Source organism: Salvelinus namaycush, chromosome 2 (assembly GCF_016432855.1).
Source record: "Salvelinus namaycush isolate Seneca chromosome 2, SaNama_1.0, whole genome shotgun sequence".
NCBI classification, from domain to species: Eukaryota; Metazoa; Chordata; class Actinopteri; order Salmoniformes; family Salmonidae; genus Salvelinus; species Salvelinus namaycush.
The window spans coordinates 17,123,968-17,149,687 of NC_052308.1; the positions used below are offsets into that span (position 1 = coordinate 17,123,968).

General features: G+C 42.4%; 1 protein-coding gene and 1 non-coding gene across 7 annotated transcripts in view; both read left to right on the forward strand.

Moving 5' to 3' along the window:
• LOC120059464 (endothelin-converting enzyme 1-like) overlaps positions 1 to 25,473 on the forward strand; it is a 53,028-nt gene extending 27,555 nt beyond the window's left edge. The window contains exons 1-19 of one of the 6 annotated variants that reach the window (XM_039008537.1): positions 440 to 658; positions 814 to 1,035; positions 5,609 to 5,747; positions 13,283 to 13,495; positions 14,592 to 14,716; positions 14,953 to 15,099; positions 15,488 to 15,553; positions 18,723 to 18,911; positions 19,803 to 19,945; positions 20,161 to 20,275; positions 21,598 to 21,708; positions 21,816 to 21,914; positions 22,199 to 22,276; positions 22,488 to 22,591; positions 22,884 to 22,994; positions 23,214 to 23,281; positions 23,719 to 23,909; positions 24,142 to 24,237; positions 24,418 to 24,594. In XM_039008537.1, coding sequence (XP_038864465.1) covers positions 910 to 1,035; positions 5,609 to 5,747; positions 13,283 to 13,495; positions 14,592 to 14,716; positions 14,953 to 15,099; positions 15,488 to 15,553; positions 18,723 to 18,911; positions 19,803 to 19,945; positions 20,161 to 20,275; positions 21,598 to 21,708; positions 21,816 to 21,914; positions 22,199 to 22,276; positions 22,488 to 22,591; positions 22,884 to 22,994; positions 23,214 to 23,281; positions 23,719 to 23,909; positions 24,142 to 24,237; positions 24,418 to 24,594 — 2,298 coding nt within the window. In that variant the 5' untranslated portion in view covers positions 440 to 658; positions 814 to 909. Of the gene's footprint in view, positions 1 to 439; positions 659 to 813; positions 1,036 to 5,608; positions 5,748 to 13,282; positions 13,496 to 14,591; positions 14,717 to 14,952; positions 15,100 to 15,487; positions 15,554 to 18,722; positions 18,912 to 19,802; positions 19,946 to 20,160; positions 20,276 to 21,597; positions 21,709 to 21,815; positions 21,915 to 22,198; positions 22,277 to 22,487; positions 22,592 to 22,883; positions 22,995 to 23,213; positions 23,282 to 23,718; positions 23,910 to 24,141; positions 24,238 to 24,417 lie in introns of those variants that run through there. The other 5 variants (XM_039008565.1, XM_039008556.1, XM_039008546.1 and 2 more) reach the window with 5 other exon arrangements.
• On the forward strand, positions 23,421 to 23,584 carry LOC120028771. Its single transcript, XR_005473531.1, has one exon. It is a non-coding gene; the product is annotated as a U1 spliceosomal RNA (small nuclear RNA).
• Positions 25,474 to 25,720: the final 247 nt, after the last annotated feature.

Consider the following 25,720-nt stretch of genomic DNA (forward strand, 5'->3'; position numbering starts at 1 on the left):
GAAGATGCATAGCTGTTAACATGAGTTATAGGTGTAGGTAACTAAGCTTGACTTAGGGGAAGTGTCATGGATTAGATTGAATACAGGAGAATAACTAGTACTACACTTTTAAATTATAGCAGTTTACCTAATTACCAAGGTCAGTTCCAATATCAAACCTCTCCCCAAGCAGTAAAAACATAATTTTTTAAGAAATTAAGATTTCTCAATGTCCTTCTGGGTGGAGGGTTAGACAAGGTAAGGTTTGAAACAATCGACTGTCATGCGTATCGGGTGACGGTAACCCGGGCAACAACTGAAAGCATGCAGTGGGAGGGCATTTATATCCAGACTCCACCCTCTGGTCTTGAAAGTCCTATGGATAGGAGAGTGGGAGGGAACTAACGTACAAAAGTTTCCTCCCTAAATCTATATGAAACCACTCTGTGGAATGCACACACTCCCTCTCACACACCCTCACTCTCAGTCACATAAGTCGATTAAGTCAATGCTCCTTCCTGTTTTTCGCGAGTTCCCTCTGTTTTGTTTCTTGTTTGACTAGGTTGGGCTAAGTTGGAGCTCCAGGAGAGCGTGTACTGAAGGAGGGCTGAGCAGAACAACATAGTTGCTAGAGAGGAAGGGCTGTTTCTTTGAAAACCTTTACAGGACTTTTTAAGTGGTGAGTTTTGACGGCGCCCACGAGATTAGACCCCAGGAGTAGCCGAATGACGTAATGGGGGGTGGTTGAGTAGAGGGTTAGGGGGTAGGGAGGTGGTGAGAAGAGGGTAGGAAATACTGGGGCGCTGAATTTAATATTCCTTCCCCTGATCTTAGGGGGGAAACCCAGGATTCCCAAAGACTGTTAAAGAGTAAACATCACACACATCCTGACTGTAGGAAAGGAAAGGAGAGGAGAAGGCCTTAAGGAGCATGGAAGCACTGAGGGAGTCTTTTCTGCATTTGACCTTTCAGATGTCAACGTACAAGAGGGCCACTCTGAACGAAGATGACCTGGTAGATTCCAACGGGGATGAGATCTACCCCCCTGCCATGCAGGTAGGACAACTATTCCTTTGTATAAAAATAATGGACGAGCCCTGACACATGCCAAGTCTGTCTAGATGCACTCATTCAGCTGCTTCTGTTATGTTATGATCTGCTTGCATTGTATGACAAATTACATTCCATTCCAAATTCCAGTTCTTCTATTATCTTTGTGAGGACTTTGAGCGTCATGTTATTTCCTGAGAGCCTGCTATTCTCTGTCAGCCATGTGCTACATTTAACACAGAGAGCTACTTGAGGAGAAAGACTATTATCTCCTGATGCGTAGACTAAACAAACTACCCTTTATAGAGGCCCATACAGTATCTGCATTTCTGGGTGCTTCAAAAAGCTTGGATAATCAATTGCAGAGCCCATCCTACAGAACAGATGTCTCAAGTTGCATGTGTTTCTATACTATTTGACAGGCAAGGAGGAGCTCACTGCTTGTGGTATCCTAGGTTTTCTGTTGATGCAAAGTCTGTCAGATTAATACTGTAGTTAATCACATTGAAAACCAATGTGTTCACTGTACCTGCACTGGTAAGTGGATAACTGCACTGTTATGATAGGATTTTCAGCCCACAGATGTAAGTATATAAACACATTCCATTTGTATTCTTACTTTCTACCTTACGGATACAACAGTCTTCTAACCATAGAAATCATATTAAAGTATTTTAATTCCTAATTCTATGGTTACAACTCTGAATCCCTGTGCAGGATTCTTCTTTCTCCCCTGCACTAAATAAAGTCACCAATAACCAATAATAATGACCAAAAGTATGTGGACACTTGCTTGTTGAACAACTCATTCCAAAATCATGGGCATTAACATGGAGTTGGTCCCTCTTTGCTGCTATAACAACCTCCACCAGATGTTGGAACATTGCTGCGGGGACTAGCTTCCATTCAGCCACAAGAGCATTAGTGAGGTCACACACTGATGTTGGGCGATTAGGCCTAGCTCACAGTCGGCGTTCCAATTCATCCCAAAGGTGTTCGATGGGGTTGAGGTCAAGGCTCGAAGTTATTCCATACCGATTTCGACAAACCATCTCTGTATGGATCTCGCTTCGTGCACGGGCGCATTGTCATGCTGAAACAGGAAATGGCCTTCCCCCAAACTGTTGCCACAAAGTTGGAAGCACAAAATCGTTGTAGCGTTACGTTTTCCCTTCACTGGACCTAATGAGCCTGAACAATGAAAAACAAAACTTTACAGTTGGCACTATGCATTCGGGCATGTAGCGTTCTCCTGGCATCCGCCAAACCTAGATTCGTCCGTCAGACTGATAGATGGTGAAGCGTGATTCATCACTCCAGAGAACACGTTTCCACTGCTCCAGAGTCCAATGGCGGCACGCTTTACACCACTCCAGCCAACGCTTGGCATTGCGCATGGTGATCGTAGGCTTTTGTGTGGCTGCTCTTCAGTAAGGTCATTCTACTGATAATGTTTGTCTATGGAGATTGCATGGCTGTGTGCTCGATTTTATACACCTGTCAGCAACGGGTGTGGCTGAAATAGCGAATCCACTAATTTGAAGGGGTGTCCACATACTTTTGTATATATAGTGCATATCCACTATCCACAACTGATTAAGTAGGAGAAAGCAGAACAACACGCTGCACCTGCTGTGGACTGTTGACGAAGGTATCACTAGATAAAGGTCCTTTGAAGACATTGTTGCCTAACTTTTTAGAGGCTGCAACAACATTAACTATGTAACTGAGAATCATAACAGGTTATACAATGGACCTGCGCTGTCTGAGTCAGTGGCTTCACACATGTCTGGCTAGAAGTCTGTTACACTAAATCATTTCTGTTTTCATGGTTTCAATATTTCCATTTTACTTCAGCCAGCTCTTTTCCTTCTGCTGAGAATCTGAGCTTCCTCTGAAATCAGATCATTCCTAACATATTTTCCCATGGCTAAGAGAAGAAATAAAGTATGTTTCTGAACGTTTAATTTCCAAAACTATTTTTCTACCATCACATTGTGCAGTGGTTTTTACTGTGAGAGTCTGTGATAAAGCACAGACCTCAACCACACTGACTTGGCAGAAGTAGCTTCTCAAATGCACACAGAAATACAGATGAAAGTTTTTTTTAACACCCAAACCTCTGAAAGTGGGGGTGGTAGGTAGCCTAGTAGTTAAGAGCGTTGGGCCAGTAACCGAAAGGTCGCTGGTTCGAATCCCCGACCCGACTAGGGGAAAAATCTGTCGTCATGCTCTTGAGCAAGGTACTTAAAGCTAATTGCCTCTGTCTGCTGAATGACTAAAATGTAAATGTAAAAATCAAAGTCTGGAGGATTACAAAGCCTGTTGTAGCTTTGGCACCAGAGCTGCTCACATTCAGTGTGACATTTGAACTCTTGCCTTAGCTAATGGGACATAATCACATTTTTTAACAGGTCTGGGATAATTGGTTTTCACAGGGTGTGTAAAACATCTTGTTTTGAAAATGCCTATGTGGTATCTCTATCAGGCAGATACATTTATTCTAGTGTAAAAATGTACTAAAAAGTGCAAATAGGAGAATTTCGGTAATGAAGTCAGTCTTATCCAAAATGGAGATTTGCTAGATAGGGGAAAAAATGGTATGTCACGGAATGAAGGGTACCATAGCAGTTTTCCTTGGATTTGGTTTATTTCAATCCTGCCCACAGCTGGCAGCACCCAAGTAATCATCAATTAGGAGAGGAGCTGCACATGAGCTATCGTAATGCCCATGGTAAATTTGGTTTGACATTCGATATCCCTATGGGGCTAGTTAGGGATCATCAGTAAATTACACAATATACATAGGACAATATTTTAAAATGTCAATAGCTCAAAATTTCAATGAGATATTGAACGCATTTAATGTGCAGCATGAAAATATTGTCCCTTTTACTTAGTGTAATTTATTGACTGCCCCCCCCAGAGATAAGCTATCGAATGTCAAACCAACATTACCACAGTTGCGCACCAGCTGACTGAAGCTAAACGGTGACTTCAAGACACAAGGCCTGGTTAGACTGTTTTAAGTTATCTAGAAGGGTGAGTGACTAATAACACGGAACCCAAACCGGCTGCGCACGTGCGCCATCGTGCGCTATCGTGCATACATTTATTTTGCCCCCCCACACCAAACACAATCACGAAACAGGTTAAAATATCAAAACAAACTCTGAACCAATGACATTAATTTGGGGACAGGTCGAAAAGCATTAAACATGTATGGCAATTTAGCTAGTTAGCTTGCATTTGCAAACTAATGTTAATTTTTCCTATTTAGCTAGCTTGCTGTTGCTAGCTAATTTGTCCTGGGATATAAACATTGAGTTGTTATTTTACCTGAAATGCACAAGGACCTCTACTCCGACAATTAATCCACACATAAAACGGCCAACCGAATCGTTTCTAGTCATCTCTCCTCCTTCCAGGCTTTTTCATCTTTGAACTTATATGGTGATTGCATCTAAACTTTCATTGTATTACCACGACAACCGGCAACAAAGTTCGTCTTTCAATCACCCACGTGGGTATAACCAATGAGGAGATGGCACGTGGGTACCTGCTTCTATAAACCAATGAGGAGATGGGAGAGGCAGGACTTGCAGCGCGATCTGCGTCAGAAATAGGAATTAGTTCTATTTTAGCCCTTGGCGACGCAGACGCTTGTTGGCGCGCGCGAGCAGTGTGGGTGCAATAATTGAATAACGTGGATTTCTAAATTTATTTTGCGACGCTCGCGCACGCGACGTGTCTGGTCTGGTCAGCATGTAACTCTACTGTTTAGGCAGAGTGAATGTACAAACGCTTGACACATGCAAACACACACACACAAGAGACACCCACATTAAACCATCCCCCCAAGACCACTCTTGTTTGGATTCAGTCATGGCCGCTGCATTTCTTACTGACCAAGCTGAAACTCGAGGCAAAATTGTTTTCACAATTTCCCCTGGATAATAATGACATGTTTTCTGTGGGGCCTGTGTTTATACTTTTCCGACTGCTGGCTCTTTCAGTTAAAAAACATGACAATGTCCTAGTTCATCCATTTTGGTTAGTGCTCTGCCTTCCCCTTATCTGGGGCAGTGGCACCATTTATTTTAATGATACCTTCTGAAGAACTAGAAAATTATGGACAAAAGATGAATACATTACCTTTATATAGAGGGGTGTTGAAAGGTGATATGGTATATAATCTGTTATTAAAACCATGCGAGTCATTTCAACCATAACCAGAACATTCACACAGTACTAGCCCCAGTGCCTCTGTGGTATTGAGTGTATCATCTCTGACCAGATAGCGGATACCATTCATCATCGGATCATAGAACATAGTGGTTTGTTTGCCTGAGTACTGTCGTTAAGGGTGACTTGTGTACCAATCTCTGTAACCTTTACTCACATAACCAGTGTATGTGTATCTATGGAGATGACACTGTGGTGCCCTGTGCTCATTGCAGTGTGTGTGTGTGTGTGTGTGTGTGTGTGTGTGTGTGTGTGTGTGTGTGTGTGTGTGTGTGTGTGTGTGTGTGTGTGTGTGTGTGTGTGTGTGTGTGTGTGTGTGTGTGTGTGTGTACAGGTGACACTGCGACATGGTCCTGGTCCCAGGTGTTGGGCTGAGAAGACATACACTGAGCGGAGGCTGTTGGTCCTAGTGTGTGCATTGTCTGTTGCCTTGTTCTTCTCTCTCATCACTGTTGGGATCTTCTACAAAGAGAGTGAGTGGCTAAGATTATTAAGCCTGGTTCAGGTAAATAATCCTGAGAAGAGTTGACCAAACAACCTATGATTGCTCTTTTGTGTTCATATAATCTGCCAACATTTTCTTAGGTACACATTTTCTCAGCTCAGTATTAATTTCCTTGTATTTTGAAAAGGGAACCAAATGCCACTTGCTCATATTCAACCACCAATCAGCCCACATGACAAATCACAGTCGTCTGTTATAAGAACCGGCACAAGAATGTGCTTTTACTAGACCATTCACCTTTCCAATCCTTTTATTCAGCTATAATTTTAATCGTTGATTAAAAAACATAAAACTTATTATCCGAAATAAACAGCCTTAAACATAGACATGAGACAGAATGAGAATGGACGAATTGGACTTTGGGTTATGAATTATTATCGCTCTAAAAATATAAACATGTTTTCCACATCCTTTCCCGAAATAACGCAAAGGGAGTTGCCAAATGCCGTGGGCTGTCCCTCAGCTTTTGCAACTAGTCCCAAATTCCAGAGCACTTTCTAACAAAAATACTGTTATCCACGTTGCAGCCTTATTCTAAAGTATATTACATGAAAAAAATCCTCATCAATCTACAAACAATACCCCATAATGACAAAGCGAAAACAAGTTTGTAGAAATGTTTGCAATTGTATTAAAAATAAAAGCAGATACATTATTTACGTAAGTATTCAGACCCTTTGCTATGAGACTCGAAATTGAGCTCAGGTGCACCCTGTTTCCATTGATCATCCTTGATGTTTCTACAACTTGATTGGAATCCACCTGTGGTTAATTCAATTGATTGGACATGATTTGGAAAGGCACACACCTGTCTATATAAGGTCCCACAGTTGACAGTGCATGTCAGAGCAAAAACCAAGCCATGAGGTCAAAGGAATTGGCCGTAGAGCTCTGAGATAGGATTGTGTCAAGGCACAGATCTGGGGAAGGGTACCAAAAATGTCTGCAGCATTGAAGGTCCCCAAGAACAGAGTGGCCTCCATCATTCTCAAATGGAAGAAATTTGGAACCACCAAGACCTTTCCGAGAGATGACCGCTTGGCCAAACCAAGCAATTGGGGGAGAAGGGCCTTGGTCAGGGAGGTGACCTAGAACCCGATGGTCACTCTGACAGAGCTCCAGAGTTTCTCTGTGGAGATGGGAGAAACTTCCAGAAGGACAACCATCTCTGAAGCACTCTACCAATCAGGCCTTTATGGTAGTGACCAGACGGAAGCCACTCCTCAGTAAAAGGCACATGACAGTCTGCTTGGAGTTTGCCAAAAGGCACCTAAAGGACTCTGACCATGAGAAACAAGATTCTCTGGTCTAATGAAACCAAGATTGAACTCTTTGGCCTGAATGCCAAGCGTCACATCTGGAGGAGACCTGGCACCAACTCTACGGTGAAGCATGGTGGTGGCAGCATCATGCTGTGGGGATGTTTTTCAGCGGCAGGGACTGGGAGACTAGTCAGGATTGAGGGAAAGATGAACGGAGCAAAGTACAGAGAGATCCTTGATGAAAACCAGCTCCAGAGCGCTCAGAACCTCAGACTGAGGCGAAGGTTCATCTTCCAACAGGACAACAACCTAAGCATACAACCAAGACAACGTAGGTGTGGCTTCAGGACAAGTCTCTGAATGTCCTTGAGTGGCCCAGCCAGAGCCCGGACTTGAACCCGATCTAAAATCTCTGGAGAGACCTGAAAATAGCTGTGCAGCCACGCTCCTCATCCAACCTGACAGAGCTTGAGAGGATCTGCAGAGACGAATGGGAGAAACTCCCCAAATACAGGTATGCCAAGCTTGTAGCGTCATACCCAAGCAGACTCGAGGCTGTAATCGCTGCCAAAGGTGCTTCAACAAAGTACTGAGTAAAGGGTCTGAATACTTATGTAAATGTGATTAGTTTAAGTGTTTATTTTCTACATTTGCAACAACAACAAAAAAAACTGGTTTTGCTTTGTCATTATGGGGTATTGTGTCAAGATTGATGAGGTGAAAAAAACAATTGAACACATTTTAGAATTAGGCTGTAACATAACAAAATATTGAAAAATTCAAGGGGTGTGAATACTTTCCGAATGCACTGTAGATGCCAGGGGCAAGAACAGGAACAGCTGTTGGAATGGGGATAATTAAGTGATAATGCCAAAGAAGCTGGTGTGGAAGATATTGGCACGGGTGTTAGGGCCGTGATAAAGTCGAGGGTCGGCAAACCGTGCCAATATATCCTCCAAACACTGGCTTCGAGGACAATATCACTTTTATACAACTAGTTACCAACATATTCAAATAATGATTTACATATTTTCATTAATGTTATTTTGATAAATGTATTCATACTATTTAATCCTACCCTAGCCGGCTGGTCATTCATTCTATCGGTTCAGTTGCCAGAGAGACGCGACCCAATCGTTCAGTCTTTTTGTTCTGTATCTATGGATGCGACCCAGTCATTCGTTCTAAATGTTCCACTGCAATACTGGCTGGCAATGTTCTTATCCCTTGCTTAGTAGCTAGCCAACTACAGCTAACTTAGTCACTTCAAACATTGCAGCCAGAATAACAACAATGTAGCTGCATTTGTGTTTGTTTAAGATGTTTACTAGTGACATTTATTTGGATACATCATAACAATGAGCTAATGATGCGCGATTTTGCCTGGCGTAGAAAATGTGCTCTCTCGTCAGGACACTGTTGTTCAGAGGAGCTAGCCAACAACACAGCTAACACAATCACTACAAACTGAAGCTGGAAAGACAGAAAACTAGCTGCACTACGTTTAATTTTACCTGTTTTCTATTGATAGTTATTTGTATACAGTACCAGTCAAAAGTTTGGACACACCTACTCATTCAAGTGTTTTTCTTTATTTTTACTATTTTCTACATTGTAGAATAGTAGTGAAGACATCAAAACTACGAAATAACACACATGGAATCATGTAGCAACCAAAAAAGTGTTAAACAAATCAAAATATATTTGAGATTCTTCAGAGTATCCACCCTTCGCCTTGATGACAGCTTTGCACACTCTTGGCATTCTCTCAACCAGCTTCACCTGGAATTCTTTTCCAACAGTCTTGAAGGAGTTCCCACATATGCTGAGCACGCTTCTTTTCCTTCACTCTGCGGTTCAACTCATCCCAAACCATCTCAATTGGGTGGAGGTTGGGTGATTTGTGGAGGCCAGGTCATCTGATGCAACACTCCATCACTCTCCTTCCTGGTCAAATAGCCCTTACACAGCCTTGAGGTGTGTTTGGTCATTGTCCTGTTGAAAAACAAATGATAATCCCACTACGCGCAAATCAGATGGGATGGCGTATCTGTTCATCTACTCTGCGTCTCACAAAGACACGGCGGTTGAAACCAAAAATCTCTAATTTGGACTCATCAGACCAAAGGACAGATTTCCACCAGTCTAATGTCCATTGCTCGTGTTTCTTGGCACAAGCGAGTCTCTTTTTATTATTGGTGTCCTTTAGTAGTGGCTTCTTTGCAGCAATTCGACCATGAAGGCCTGATTCACGAAGTCTCCTCTGAACAGTTGATGTTGAGATGTGTCTGTTACTTGAACTGTGTGAAGCATTTATTTGGGCTGCAATCTGAGCTGCACTTAACTCTAATGAACTTATCTGGTGTATATATATATATAACTAAGGTGTATATAACTCTGGTGTGTGTGTGTGTGTGTATATATATATATATATATATATATATATATATATATACACACAGTTGAAGTCGGAAGTTTACATACACCTTAGCCAAATACGTTTAAACTCAGTTTTTCACAATTCCTGACATTTAATCCTAGTAAAAATTCCCTGTCTTAGGTCAGTTAGGATCACCACTTTACTTTAAGAATGTGAAATGTCAGAATAATAGTAGAGAGAATGATTTATTTCAGCTTTTATTTCTTTCATCACATTCCCAGTGGGTCAGAAGTTTACATTTGGTAGCATTGCCTTTAAATTATTTAACTTGGGTCAAACATTTCGGGTAGCCTTCCACAAGCTTCCCACAATAAGTTGGGTGAATTTTGGCCCATTCCTCCTGACAGAGCTGGTGTAACTGAGTCAGGTTTGTAGGCCTCCTTGCTCACACACGCTTTTTCAGTTCTGCACACACATTTTCTATGGGATTGAGGTCAGGGCTTTGTGATGGCCACTCCAATACCTTGACTTTGTTGTCCTTAAGCCATTTTGCCACAACTTTGGAAGTATGCTTGGGGTCATTGTCCATTTGGAAGACCCATTTGCGACCAAGTTATAACTTCCTGATTGATGTCTTGAAATGTTGCTTCAATATATTCACATAATTTTCCTCCCTCATGATGCCATCAATTTCGTGAGGTGCACCAGTCCCTCCTGCAGCAACGCACCCCCACAACATGATGCTGCCACCCCCGTGCTTCACGGTTGGGATGGTGTTCTTCGGCTTGCAAGCATCCCCCTTTTTCCTCCAAATATAACGATGGTCATTATGGCCAAACAGTTCTATTTTTGTTTCATCAGACCAGAGGACATTTCTCCAAAAAGTATGATCTTTGTCCCCATGTGCAGTTGCAAACCGTAGTCTGGCTTTCTTATGGCGGTTTTGAAGCAGCGGCTTCTTCCTTGCTGAGCGGACGTTCATCTCTAGGAGACAGAATGCGTCTCCTTCCTGAGCGGTTTGACGGCTGCATTGTCCCATGGTGTTTATACTTGCATGCTATTGTTTGTACAGATGAACGTGGTACCTTCAGGCATTTGGAAATTGCTCCCAAGGATGAACCAGACTTGTGGAGGTCTTGGCTGATTTCTTTTGATTTTCCCATGATGTCAAGCAAAGAGGCACTGAGTTTAAAGGTAGGCCTTGAAATACATCCACAGGTACACCTCCAATTGACTCAAATTATATCAATTTGCCTAACAGAAGCTTCTAAAGCCATGACATCATTTTCTGGAATTTTCCAAGCTGTTTAAAGGCATAGTCAACTTAGTGTATGTAAACTTCTGACCCACTGGAATTGTGATGCAGTGAATTATAAGTGAAATAATCTGTCTGTAAACAATTGTTGTAAAAATGACTTGTGTCGTGCACAAAGTAGATGTCCTAACCGACTTGCCAAAACTATAGTTTGTTAACAAGAAATTTGTGGAGTGGTTGAAAAACAAGTTTTTTAATGACTCCAACCTTAGTGTATGTAAACTTCCGACTTCAAATGTATATACACAGTATGTCCCCCCACTTCTAAAACCAAAGTTGCGCCCCTGGGCATTTCTACGTCATAGATTTAGGTGTAATTTGTGGAATAGACACCGGCTGGAATGCGGTTTTAACCAATCAGCATTCAGGATTAGACCTACCCTTTGTATAAATTGGAACAATGACTGACTCTGACCTCATCTGTGACACAACCTCTCGAGGGGCAGCCCTTCTCTCCTCTATAAGCTCCATCTATCTATTTTTCACTGTTCATTTCTAGAGCTTAGATAGAGAAGTTATTTTTCTCAGGGGTTATATGTTTTGGCAGTTACCTGTAGAAAACAATGGTTTCCAGATGGTCTGAAAACACCCATGTGCTTTTTTTGATCTCATATTTTAGGGGATTTATTTAAGGGCCCTTAAATATAAACTCAGCAAAAAAAGAAACGTCCTCTCACCGTCAACTGCGTTTATTTTCAGCAAACTTAACATGTGTAAATACTTGTATGAACATAACAAGATTCAACAACTGAGACATAAACGGAACAAGTTCCACAGACATGTGACTAACAGAAACGGAATAATGTGTCCCTGAACAAAGGGGTGGTCAAAATCAAAAGTAACTGTCAGTATCTGGTGTGGCCACCAGCTGCATTAAGTACTGCAGTGCATCTCCTCCTCGTGGACTGCACCAGATTTGCCAGTTCTTGCTGTGAGATGTTACCCCACTCTTCCACCAAGGCACCTGCAAGTTCCCAGACATTTCTGGGGGGAATGGCCCTCACCCTCCAATCCAACAGGTCCCAGACGTGCTAAATGGGATTGAGATCCGGGCTCTTCGCTGGCCATGGCAGAACACTGACATTCCTATCTTGCATTCCTGTCCTCCAAATCAATCCCACTCCAGAGTACAGGCCTCGGTGTAATGCTCATTCCTTCGATGATAAACGCAAATCCAACCATCCCCCCTGGTGAGACAAAACCGCAACTCGTCAATTTAGAGCACTTTTTGCCAGTACTTTCTGGTCCAGCGACGGTGGGTTTGTGCCTATAGGCAACGTTGTTGCCGGTGATGTCTGGTGTGGACCTGCGTTACAACAGGCCTACAAGCCCTCAGTCCAGCCTCTCTCAGCCTATTGGGGACAGTCTGAGCACTGATGGAGGGATTGTGCGTTCCTGGTGTAACTCGGGCAATTGTTGCCATCCTGTACCTGTCCCGCAGGTGTGATGTTCGGATCTACCGATCCTGTGCAGGTGTTGTTACACGTGGTCTGCCACTGTGAGGATGATCAGCAGTCTGTCCTGTCTCCCTGTAGCTCTGTTTTAGGTGTCTCACAGTATATACATTACAATTTATTGCCCTGGCCACATTTGCAGTCCTCATGCCTCCTTGCAGCATGCCTAAGGCACGTTCACGCAGATGAGCAGGGACCCTGGGCATCTTTCTTTTGGTGTTTTTCAGAGTCAGTAGAAAGGCCTCCTTTAGTGCCCTAAGTTTTCATAACTGTGACCTTAATTGTCTACCTTCTATAAGCCGTTAGTGTCTTAATGACCGTTCCACAGGTGCATGTTCATTAATTGTTTATGGTTCATTGAACAAGCATGGGAAACAGTGTCTAAACCCTTTACAATTAAGATCTGTGAAGATATTTGGATTTTTACGAATTATCTTTGAAAGACAGGGTCCTGAAAAAGGGACGTTTCTTTTTTTGCTAAGTTTACTAGCTGTTTTTATTTTTATTTTACCCCCTTTTCTCCCCAATTGTCGTGGTATCCAATCGCTAGTAATTACTATCTTGTCTCATCGCTACAACTCCCGTACGGGCTCGGGAGAGACGAAGGTCGAAAGCCATGCGTCCTCCGAAGCACAACCCAACCAAGCCGCACTGCTTCTTAACACAGCGCGCATCCAACCCGGAAGCCAGCCGTACCAATGTGTCGGAGGAAACACCGTGCACCTGGCCCCCTTGGTTAGCGCGCACTGCGCCCGGCCCGCCACAGGAGTCGCTGGAGCGCGATGAGACAAGGATATCCCTACCGGCCACACCCTCCCTAACCCGGACGACACTGGGCCAATTGTGCGTCGCCCCATGGACCTCCCGGTCGCGGCCGGCTGCGACAGAGACTGGGCGCGAACCCAGAGACTCTGGTGGCGCAGCTAGCGCTGCGATGCAGTGCCCTAGACCACTGCGCCACCCGGGAGGCCCTAGTTTACTAGCTGTTTAATCAAAGCGATAGTGTTGTCTAACTGTTGAGGCTGAAGTAGCAGTGTCTGTAAAATATATTTGATACAGTATGTTTAGCTGCTTGTCCCACTCCGTTGGCAGCTCACCCGGGTATGTGTCGGACAGAGACATGCATTACTGTGGCCAGTGCTGTGATTGGAGCCCTGGACCGTTCTGTGGACCCCTGCCACGACTTCTACAGCTTTGCCTGTGGGGGATGGGTAAGGAACAACCCCCTCCCTGAGGGAAAGTCCCGATGGGGTCCCTTCAGCAACCTATGGGAGCGCAACATGGCCATCATGAAGCACCTGCTAGGTAAGATTCTTCCTTAGCTGCCCCGCTCACCAACCTAGAGAAATACATTCAAACAGTTATGGCCTACACTCACCATAGCCGAGCATGCGAGGCGTGTGATTTAGTTTAGAATGCATCGTTTTTAATTATAATGGCCCAACCGAAGCCAGGTGGATGGGTTGTCCACTTTGACATCGCTCTCAATTAGAACGCTTCTCTATTTTATTGTTGGCACTGTAGTCACACATAACAAATTGTCATTCACCTTTTTCTAGCTAATTTGAATGGGAAGAGGTTGCTTAAGGTTTTACCATACATGGTAAATTAGACCAATTTATCCACTTATGGAAACAACCTCACTATAAGCAAAGATGATTGGAGATATGAACTATCCTGCTAGCATGGTCACTGCTCTGCATGTCCCATCCTTTCCACTTGCCTTGCTCTGCTTGCTCCGCTCGCCCGCTTCTGGTAGTTTAGTCCTTATTGCCTCAGTGTTCTTTCTACATGTGTGTTATAGTTACGTTCCCCAGCAAGAAAACCAAACAATTTGCTCAAACAGAAGGGTGAACTAACAAAGAGTCACTAACCAACAACTAAAACAAAACCAGTGTGGATCTGAAAGACACTTACAGGGGTGTCTACTGAAAGTTGACTAGCAACAACAACTGGAACCTAAAATTCACCCACCATGAGCACCCACTACATTTGCCCAAGAAGAGGCAAACATACTAAACTTAAAGACAGAAAGCAAAACGAACATGGAAGATCCGATAAAGGATTGTTTGTCTAGAAATCAAAATAGGGAGCGCCAACTTAAGCTGTTACCCATCCACATCTCTCAAGACAAATGGAGCACTGGGCCAGCCACTCTGAAATAGCACCTGGGCCTGCACAGGTGAAACACCTTCCCACTAACAAGATGGCAACCAGCACAGGTGTAGCATATACTGACTATAACAAGGTGACGCCAATCGGTGCGCCCTACGTGATAACGAGCTATACGTTCTAAAGTCCAACCTCAAAACAAATGGAAAAACGAAAGCCAATAACAGTTATCCTGTCATTGTAAGAGAAGTTTGGAGAAAACTTAACTGTAAAATGTTGTATATGGCAGAGAACACCACCATGAAGGGGCTGAGCAAGGCTGAGGAGAATGCACAGATGTATTACAAGGCATGTATGAATGAGACTAAGATCGAGGAGTTAGGAGCTCAGCCTCTACAGGAGCTCATCAATCAGGTGAGTTCACTCCTCGAGGCATACTCATCCAGTCGTCTAACATGGCCCAATGTAGCTATAATGTCACATTTGATGTGCTAATGTGTTCTTTGACATAGTTAATGTAAATAGTTAACCCATTTTTTTATTTTTTATTATTTGAATTTATCCTTGGATGTATCCATTGCCCTGATATTAAGGAACTCTCAGGTTAAGTTAGCCTCTCTCTGAAGGAGATCATACATATTATTTTACAGACAGGAGGATGGGCCCTAACTGGCTCCTGGGACAAAAACAATTTCCAGGAGGTTCTACGCACAGTGTCAGCCAACTACCATTGCTCCCCCTTCTTCACTGTGTTTGTCAGCACAGACTCCAAGTGCTCCAACCACAATATTATCCAGGTGAGAGGATAGCCAGTCACCCCAGTGGCTCCAGGCTCAGACTGTGGCCTCAGGCCCACACAGTGGCTCTAGGCCCAGCTATTCCCAGAGGCCTTCTCCTCACTTATTTAGCTGTTGATTTACATTCCTCTTTACATTTGGTAGAACATTCATCAAACATCACTTATCCCCAGATCTACTCAGAGAGGATTTACGTGCACATTTACCTGCTCTTTCTTTCAAAGGGGATGTTAGAAATTGTATGGTTAATCGAAGCTGCAGTATACTGTAGATCCTGCAATACTACATTGTCAAAGCTAGACCCAGGCTCACTTTGCTCAGAGCACTGAAATGTTTCAATGGGGTGTGAGCTGGTAGTCATGCACTGTTCCTCTTACCTACTGTACAGGTGGATCAATCTGGGCTGGGGCTCCCCTCTCGGGATTATTACCTCAACAAAACTGCCAATGCAAAGGTACTGACAGGTGGCTGCACTATGGCTCAAGGGGTTTAACTGGGTGAATGGGCTTAAAAATTGTAGCATTTAAAGACAGGGGAAGGGAGGACTTAAAATAGATCAGTGCCTTGACACAAAGGCCAGATTAAATTAGGAAATTAATTTCATAAATTGGCACAGTACTTCTGAGAAATGTATCTCGCTAGATATTTGTTTCAGTAGCTAGGTTTCCATCCAGTGGCGACAGATTTGCAGGCGAATATTCTAAAATGTACACTACCGTTCAAAAGTTTTAGGTCACTTAGAAATGTACTTGTTTTTGAAAGAAAAGCAAAAACAATGGTCAATTTTAAAATAACATCAAATTGATCAGAAATGCAGTGTAGACATTGTTAATGTTGTAAATGACTATTGTAGCTGGAAACAGCAGATTTTGAATGGAATATCTACAGTTGAAGTCGGAAGTTTACATACACCTTAGCCAAATGCATTTAAACTCAGTTTTTCACAATTCCTGACATTTAATCCTAGTAAAAATTCCCTGTCTTAGGTCACCACTATATTTTAAGAATGTGAAATGTCAGAATGATTTATTTCAGCTTTTATTTCTTTCATCACATTCCCAGTGGGTCAGAAGTTTACATACACTCAATTTGGTAGCGTTGCCTTTAAATTGTTTAACTTGGGTCAAATGTTTCGGGTAGCCTTCCACAAGCTTCCCACAGTAAGTTGGGTGAATTTTGGCCCATTCCTCCTGACAGAGCTGGTGTAACTGAGTCAGGTTTGTAGGCATCCTTGCTCGCACACGCTCCAATACCTTGACTTTGTTGCCCTGAAGCCATTTTGCCACAACTTTGGAAGTATGCTTGGGGTCATTTTCCATTTGGAAGACCCATTTGCGACCAAGCTTTAACTTCCTGACTGATGTCTTGAGATGTTGCTTCAATATATTCACATAATTTTCCTCCCTCATGATGCCATCTATTTCGTGAGGTGCACCAGTCCCTCCTGCAGCAAAGCACCCCCATAATATGATGCTGCCACCCCCGTGCTTCACGGTTGGGATAGTGTTCTTCGGCTTGCAAGCATCCCCCTTTTTCCTCCAAACATAACGATGGTCATTATGGCCAAACAGTTCTATTTTTGTTTCATCAGACCAGAGGACATTTCTCCAAAAAGTACAATCTTTGTCCCCATGTGCAGTTGCAAACCGTAGTCTGGCTTTTTATGGCGGTTTTGGAGCAGTGGCTTCTTCCTTGCTGAGCGGCCTTTCAGGTTATGTCGATATAGGACTCATTTTACTGTGGATATAGATACTTTTGTACCTGTTTCCTCCATTATCTTCACAAGGTCCTTTGCTGCTGTTCTAGGATTGATTTGCACTTTTCGCACCAAAATACATTAATCTCTAGGAGACCGACCGCGTTCCCTTCCTGAGCGGTATGACGGCTGTGTGGTCCCATGCTGTTTATACTTGGTACCTTCAGGCGTTTGGAATTTGCTTCCAAGGATGAACCAGACTTGTGGAGGTCTACAATTTTGTTTTCTGAGGTATTGGCTGATTTCTTTTCCATTTTTCAAGGTAGGCCTTGAAATACATCCACAGGTACACCTCCAATTGACTCAAATGATGTCAATTAGTCTGTAAACAATTGTTGGAAAAATGACTAGTGTCATGCACAAGTAGATGTTCTAACCGACTTGCCAAAACTATAGTTTGTTAATTAACAAGAAATTTATGGAGTGGTTGAAAAATTAGTTAGAATAGACTGATGAGTTTCAGAAGCAATGTCTTTGTTTCTGTCCGTTTTGAGCCTGTAATCAAACCCACAAATGCTGATGCTCCAGATACTAGTCTAAAGAAGGCCAGTTTTATAGCTTAAATAATCAGAACAACAGTTTTCTAATGATCAATTAGCCTTCTAAAATTATTAACTTGGATTAGCTAACACAACGTGCCATTGGAACACAGGAGTGATGGTTGCTGATAATGGGCCTCTGTACGCCTATGTAGCTATTCCATTAAAAATCAGCCGTTCCAGCTACAATAGTCATTTACAACATTAACAATGTCTACACTGTAGTTCTGATCAAGTTGATGTTATTTTAATGGACAAAAAAATAGCTTTTCTTTAAAAAACAAAGACATTTCTAAGTGACCCCAAACTTTTGAACGGTAGTGGTCATAAATAATATGTTATTTTCATCAAATTTACTTGTTGCTGATAAAAGGCTGTCCGGGATGAGCGAGTGCACATAAAAATAACTTTTGCGGTTAAATTCCATGTATTTATTTTTTTTAAGTTAAATGGGTTTCCATTGTATTTTCAACTCTACTGATTTGTTTTTTGTCACTAAAAGTTTTATATAGCAAATGTCTTGGCACTTGCGTTCTAGCCAACAGTTTGCAGATACAGTGCGAGTATAGCCAAAATCAGGGGCATTCAACTCTTACCCTACGAGTTCTGGAGCCTGCTGGTTATCTGTTCTACTTGATAATGAATTGCACCATCTGGGGTCCCAGGTCTAAATCAGTCCCTTATTAGAGGGGCAAAACGAAAAAACGCAGTGGATCTGGCTTCGAGGTTCAGTTTGAGGGGCCTACATGATGAGACAATTATGGACAAAAGAGCGAGAATATTTATTTGTCAAACAGCAGCCAAGAATCAATCATCCTGTCACTAGAATAAGACAATAATTTTGGGAAAAGAGCATCAAGCTCATCACCATGCACTTTCACCACCTTCATAGTGGAGTGGAAGTCGTAGTGGAAGAACCACACATCATATCATTGCGTGACTCAACGTTTACTTCGATATGATAGTTATTATATCAATATTGGCACATAAAAGGCGTTTCTACCACCATCTTTCACAAATAATTTTAGACACTAAAAGATCCCACTTTTTTTTTTTGTCGACAAATTTGCTGCTTCCATTATCTGACATGTACTTTACTCGCATAAAAAGGTTGGATGGAATCCTGGTTAGTAGGAATAGAAAACAACCAAAGGGACAGTACAAACCCTACAGTATGCCACTTGGACAGAAAATGAAGAAATACTAGAGAATGTATAGCTCAAGGGATAATGCTCTGCTTGTAATAGTATTTTCCTAGTCCTGGATTGTGTTTTTAATTGAATTTAACCAACATCTCTCCCTCTGTGCTGCCTACATGGTCTTGGCAGTATTTGAATGCGTACCTAGACTTCCTGGTGGAGTTAGGGGTCCTGTTGGGGGGCTCACAGGAGACGTCCAGATCGCTGATGCAGGAAATTGTGGACTTTGAGACCACCCTGGCCAACATCACCGTACCCCAGGAGGAGAGGAGGGACGAGGAGCTAATTTACCATAAGATCCAGGCAAAGGATCTGGCGGTCAGTCCCAGAACGACTTGCATCTCTCTGCCGCTTCAGATGATCCAAACATCAACACCTTGTCCACCTGCAGTATCACCAGATACAAACATACAGTAGATGACTTCCAGATTGAGCTGTCTCCAGTGGTGTAAAGTACTTAAGTAGTACTTTTAAAGTATTTTTTACTTAAGTCATTTTGTGTATCTGTACTTTACTGTTTATATTTGACAACTTTTACTTCACTACATTCCTAAGTAAAATAATGTACTTTTTATTCCATACATTTTCCCTGACACCCAAAAGTACTTGTTACATTTTGAATGCTTAGCAGGACAGGAAGATGGTGCAATTCACGCACTTATCAAGAATACAGCCCTGGTCATCCCTACTACCTTTGATCTGGCGGACTCACTAAACACACATACTTCGTTTGTAAATTATGTTTGTGTGTTGTAGTGTTCCCCAGGCTATCCTTAAAGAAATTAAAAAAACAAGAAAATTGTGCCATCTGGTTTGCTTAATATAAGCAATTTGAAATGATTTAGTGTTTTACTTTTGATACTTAAGTATCTTTGTGCAATTACATTTACTTTTGATACTTATGTATATTTAAAACCAAATACTTTTACTCAAGTAGTATTTTACTGGGTGACTTTCACTTAAGTCATTTTCTATTAAGGTATGCTTACTTTTACTCAAGTATGACAATTGGGTACTTTTTCCACCACTGGCGGTCTCAATCAACAAGTGTATTTTGCATAGATTGCATTTTTGGTTTAACAGTGCCTTCTCCAAGGTCTTTCTTCCTACTTTCTGTTCATACCTGCTGATTTAAAATATATATATATATATACAAATCTGTGCACGAGTAGATGTTGACAGTATCATTGTTTCTGTGTGTGTCTGTAGACATTGGCTCCTGCGGTGGACTGGATGCCTTACCTCACAGACGTGTTTGCTCCTGTTCTTCTAAATGACTCAGAGCCTGTGGTGGTGTACGCCAAGGACTACCTCCAGAAGGTCTCTGACCTCATTGCAAGCACTAACAAGAGGTTAGAATCACTTCCAAGCCCTGCCTTCCACTCATTCATATTTAAATGCTGATGGACAACGCTTTGTAATTAAGGTAACCATTGGGGTGATTTCATATCGATTGGATAGGGATATTATAAAACGTTATGCAAACTACATATAGAATATAACCTTTTGCTTCCTTTCCTGAAATGTTAATATGGTGTAATGAATTAATCTACTCCTACTTGAGCAGTGTCCTGAACAACTACATGATCATGAAGGTGGTGAGGAAGATGGTGTTCATCCTGGACAAGAAGTTCCAGGATGCTGAGCAGCGCTTCTTTGAAGTCATGTATGGAACCAAGAAGGTGAGAGAGAGATGGGGAAAACATCAGGGCTGTAAGCTGGCAGAGAAATTGTCAACAGACCTACAGATAAGGGTACTCAAGGGGGACCGGCTTTTCCTGCTGCCTCAGTCAAGAAGTAAAGCGATACTTGCTTATAGCACAGATAAAAATAAATTAGTGGCTGTAAACTGTAAACAGAAATTGGCGTAGATAAAACTTAATGAGATGTGCACTTGTTAGGGGCAAACTTAAAGGGACACTTTGCCAAAATCACAGAGGCCCTTTATCTACTGCTCCAGAGTCCGATGAACTCGTGGATTACCATTTTATGTCTCTTCGTCCAGTATGAATGAAGTTGGAGGTAATTTTGTGAGCCAATGCCAACTAGTGTTACCCATAGTGCAACGACAGTCTATCTACAAGCAATGCTAGTTAGCAATTGTGCTAGCACTAGTCAGCAACTTCCTTCAAACTGCACGCAGAGACATAAAAATGGTATCCACGAGTTAATCTGATTCTGGAGAAGTAGATAAAGGGTCTCTGCCAAAATCCCAAAGTGTCCCTTTAATTAAACAAGGAGCTGATAAGAAATACTTTAGCTGAGTCACTGTCATCATTAGGCACATAGCAGAAGCCTTGTTGTCCAAACCCTTATCTGAGAAAGATCCTGTTTGCCTTGCTTTGCTCTGGAGTCACACCGTCAGAATATACCAAGAGCATTCTTGTCCTGGGGAGTGTGTGTGTGCACAATTCCTGAGACCCTCTAAACTACACTTTTAGCACCCCTCCCTTTCTACCCCTCACTCACTGTCATTGTTTTCCCTGTCTCTACTCATATCTCTTGTTCTCTCACTCACCCGTTTCCACTCTGACCTCTCCCTTTCCCCCTTCCTCTGTCTGCAGTCTCAATTTGATTCTAATATTCTCTGTAATCGAGGGGAAGTTGGGCGAGAGGGCTGTCCTGTTGTTGCCAATCTTGGAGAGTCTCACAAAAACAACAGTCAGCCCTTTTAGAGGGGAACGTGCTGTCTCCCTACACTGATAAAGGCCTGGCTTCAACTCCAAGGCATAGCAGCAAGGTTATGGATTCCAAGGAAATATTGTTTACTTCAAAAGGAAAACCAACACTTTACTACTTATTCCATGCTTGGGGAGCATTTTAAAAGCTAATACAGTTAGACTGGGTTGATACTGTGTTAGTATCATGCAGTGTTTTCAAGTCTGAGAGACAGTGCTATCTTGTGTGTAGGTGGTGTCATTACTCCTGTGTGTAGGTGGTGCAGTGATCTTGTGTGTAGGTGGTTTGGTGTCATAGTTCTCATGTGCTTGGTGTGATGTTTCAGAGCTGCACCCCACGCTGGAAGCTGTGCGTCAGCGACACAGACAGTGCCCTCGGCTTTGCTCTTGGGGCCCTCTTTGTCAAAGCCACTTTTGCTGAGGACAGCAAGGCCATTGTAAGTGTTTCAAAGTATCGCCTACACACCTACCTAGACTGTGAACTGCCCCTGGGTGAGATTTTGAGAAGCCTTTCCTTTTCTCCTTTTCTCTATATTTCTATCAGGCAGAAGATATGGTCTCTGAGATCAAATGGGCATTTGAGGACAGCCTGAAGTATGTGGACTGGATGGATCAGGAGACCAAAAAGGCAGCCAAAGAGAAGGTGGGAGAGATGGGTTGCTTTGACTAACTTGTAGAAAGTGTTCCACTGCTGGGGTGAGGGACTTGTCATTACACAAATTAGCAACTCTGGAAAAGTTTCTTGCCTTATAACTAACATAAGGTATGTAGCAGCGATAGGATTTCCATTGTATTCCATAAGAGATTGCCAGACAGGACACAGAAAACATAGTCCTTATTGCTTTATCATCAGTTAGTGAAACAGAACTCTGCAGTGCCATCTAGTGTAAGCATCTGTCTCAATTCACCTCATCTGCTTTGTTATAGGCTGAAGCCATTTACAACATGGTTGGATATCCAAAATTTATAATGGACCCCAAGGAGCTTGACAAAGTGTTCAATGATGTAGGTAAATATGTAATTACATTGAATATGCATACTTCTATATTATGAAGTCCATGTCTCATATGTTGATTAAAAGACCCAACTCATTGATGTTGTCTTATTGTAAGACACCCTGGTTCTGGGGAGGGTTGCCAATCTTACAGTATCTCCTGTTTGCATTGCTTGTGTGTAAACCTCTTTCGCCTTCTAACCTGATTCCCCTCTCTCTCAGTTTGAGGTGGTGTCTGACCTGTATTTTCAAAATGTCATGCAGTACTACAACTTCTCTGCCAGAGTGACTGCGGACCAGCTAAGGAAAACCCCCAACAGAGATCAGTGAGTGCTCGCCTCTCCAAAGAGGAGGTCAAATTCTCTGACAGTTACAAATTCCCATTCTGCTGACTCTGTAGAATAGTACTGGCACCCAGAAACGTTCCCTGGCAACCAATTTCCCTCAGCCGAACTGATCTTTTTCTCTCACTACATAGTGTAAGAGAGCAGCTTAGGGTTCTAATGCTTTCACACTGATCTCTAGTCAACAGCCTAGCTAAGGGGATAGGGGAGAGACCACCCTCATCTCAGACTTATGTTCTATGTCTGTCTTATATACTTTGTCTTGCATATACAGGTGGAGCATGACCCCTCCTACAGTGAATGCATACTATAATCCTACCAAGAATGAGATGGTGCTCCCTGCAGGAATCCTTCAAGCTCCTTTTTATAGCCGCTCATGGCCAAAGTAGGTCCCTCTTCCCTTTTCAGCCTATTCAGTTCCTTAATACCGCCCCATCTCAGGAAAAAATACAAGTACACCACATTTGTGTGTGTGCACGCTGTACTTGTGTGAATTGTATGTGTGTGTGTGGTGTCTTCACATAGCCCAGAATGTAATTGCTTTGTTATAAAATGCTTTTATTTACTTGAAAATATTTAGTTAAACTGTTGAATACATTTCCAGGGCCCTGAACTTTGGGGGGATTGGTTTCGTTATGGGACATGAGTTGACACATGCTTTTGATGACCAAGGTAAGACTTTGTATTTTCATATAAATTGTAGTGTCTTAACTCTTGTTACTTTATATGGGAGACTCAGAATAAAATGATGTGAATATAGAAGTTTGGTACAAACTAAGACTCTTTTCAGAAATACTGCTAGGCTGTACACTTACAGTACCTGGCAGGGGAGACACCTTGATCACGAAGGAGATTCACCCAGGGCGAGGTTCGGCCATTGCACTCTGGACGAGCTGATCCCTCGAATTCCCCAGATGTGGGAATCTCTACTGCATAAGTTGTGGTAGTGGGGGACTGTGTCCGCACTCCCCCCCCCCTCCCACAAAAAAAACGAATTATTATAGGCTGTAATTTCTGTGAGTGTAAGCATCCCACCAATCAAAAATATGGCACATTATGATTTCAAATTAGGTCTCCCGTTCTGAAGCATATTTTGCTTTATGTTAAAGGGAGGGAGTACGACAAGGATGGGAACCTCCGCTCCTGGTGGAAGAACTCGTCTGTGGAGGCCTTTAAGAAGCAGACCCAGTGTATGGTGGAGCAGTACAGTAACTACAGCATCAACAAGGAAGCCCTCAATGGAAAACACACCTTGGGAGAGAACATAGCTGACAATGGTGGCCTGAAGGCTGCCTACAAAGTTTGTATGATAGGGAGGTGTTAGGGTGGGCTAAGGGGAAAGTAGACTTGACAATTCAACTTACAAGCACACATACAGTAAATGTGCAGACGTTTCAGAATTAACAATGTGGGATGCAGTATTTGGAAGGTTTGAGGGCAAGAAAGATACTTTAAAAAAAATATTCAAACATCCTCCCGCCATGGAGAACAAATGCATGCTGCCTGTAATATGATCCTTGTCTGCTTTGAAGGCTTATGTGAACTGGATTGCAAAGAATGGAGAGGAGGCCACTCTGCCCGCCCTGGGGATGACTAATCATCAGTTATTTTTTGTTGGATTCGCCCAGGTTTGTGCCACTTACAGTATCTCCATGTCTCTGGCAAATTTAGTAATGCATTCTCGAGCATGCCTGCCTTCAACATTATGTATTAATTTGAATGACCTATTACATTGATAATGTAAATGAAGGATTATTCACTCTAAAGTCCTTAATAATGTGTGTGTCTGTGCTTCCTGCTATGTGTAGGTATGGTGCTCAGTTCGAACTCCGGAAAGCTCGCATGAGGGCATCATCACAGATCCACACAGTCCGTCGAGATTTCGAGTTATTGGCACCATCTCCAATTCCCATGAGTTCTCCGAGCACTTTGGCTGCAAGGCAGATGCCCCCATGAACCCTAAACACAAGTGTGAGCTTTGGTGATGCCTAGCTACACATTGGTAGGTCTGGCAGGTGGCAAAATGGACACTGGGGACATGGAGCAAAAATAGATGCAGAGGTAAAGTCTCTAAGGAAGGAGAGTACTGGTCTCGATACCACTGAAAATCCAGCTGTCTTACCCACTACACTTCTCAGTGTCCTTATGAGGACTGAAGCTGGAAGTTGAGCCGGACCCAACTCTCTTCATAAAGAAAATTTGTTATAGAAATCAGCCTCTCTTTCCCCAATGGAACTCTGAAAATGGGCCTTCGTGTTCACTTAATTGAGGGACAATTTTAACACTGGAAACCAAAGGAATGGTTATAAAAAGGTGAAAACTAATGGGAACTTCTCTCAATCAGATTTTATGAAGTTGTCATATGCATTATAGTGATATTTATTTGTTGTTTGTATCAGTTATATCAATCCACCTCTGTGTTGTGTCTTCAGTTATTGTATATTTCTAGACTGCAAAAGAAAATGACGAGTTGCAACTCCTGGATTTGGATTGAGATATAATCCAGAGGAAATGGTCAATCACATCTACAGTATAATACAAGTTACTGTCATAAGTGGATTGTAAAAGCCATATTTTATTATTGCACATGATTGATCCGGTCAATAAGCCCTATGTGTAGGTCTAGCTTGTTTCTGCATCAACGAAACCTAACACTGATTTGGGTTAATGTCTCCAGTTTATGCAGTAGTGGTGTTGTAAGGAAGTGACCCTCACATAATTGCTAAATGCCTGATATAAGTGACATTTTTAAACAAATATTAAATCAGAGCATTCTGAAACTCAAGGATGTACTGTTTAACCTTTATTTAACTAGGCAAGTACTGAACAAAAATATAAACGCAGCATGTAAAGTGTTGGTCCCATTTTTTTAACAAGCTGAATTAAAAGATCCCAGAAATATTCCATATGCACAAAAAGCTTTTCCCTCAAATGTTGTGCATACATTTGTTTACATCCCTGTTAGTTAGCAATTATCCTTTGCCAAGATAATCCATCCACCTGACAGGTGAGGCATATCTATTTTTTTATTTAAATAGGCAAGTCAGTTAAGAACAAATTCTTATTTTCAATGGCGGCCCCTGCCTTGTTCAGGGGCAGAACGACAGATTT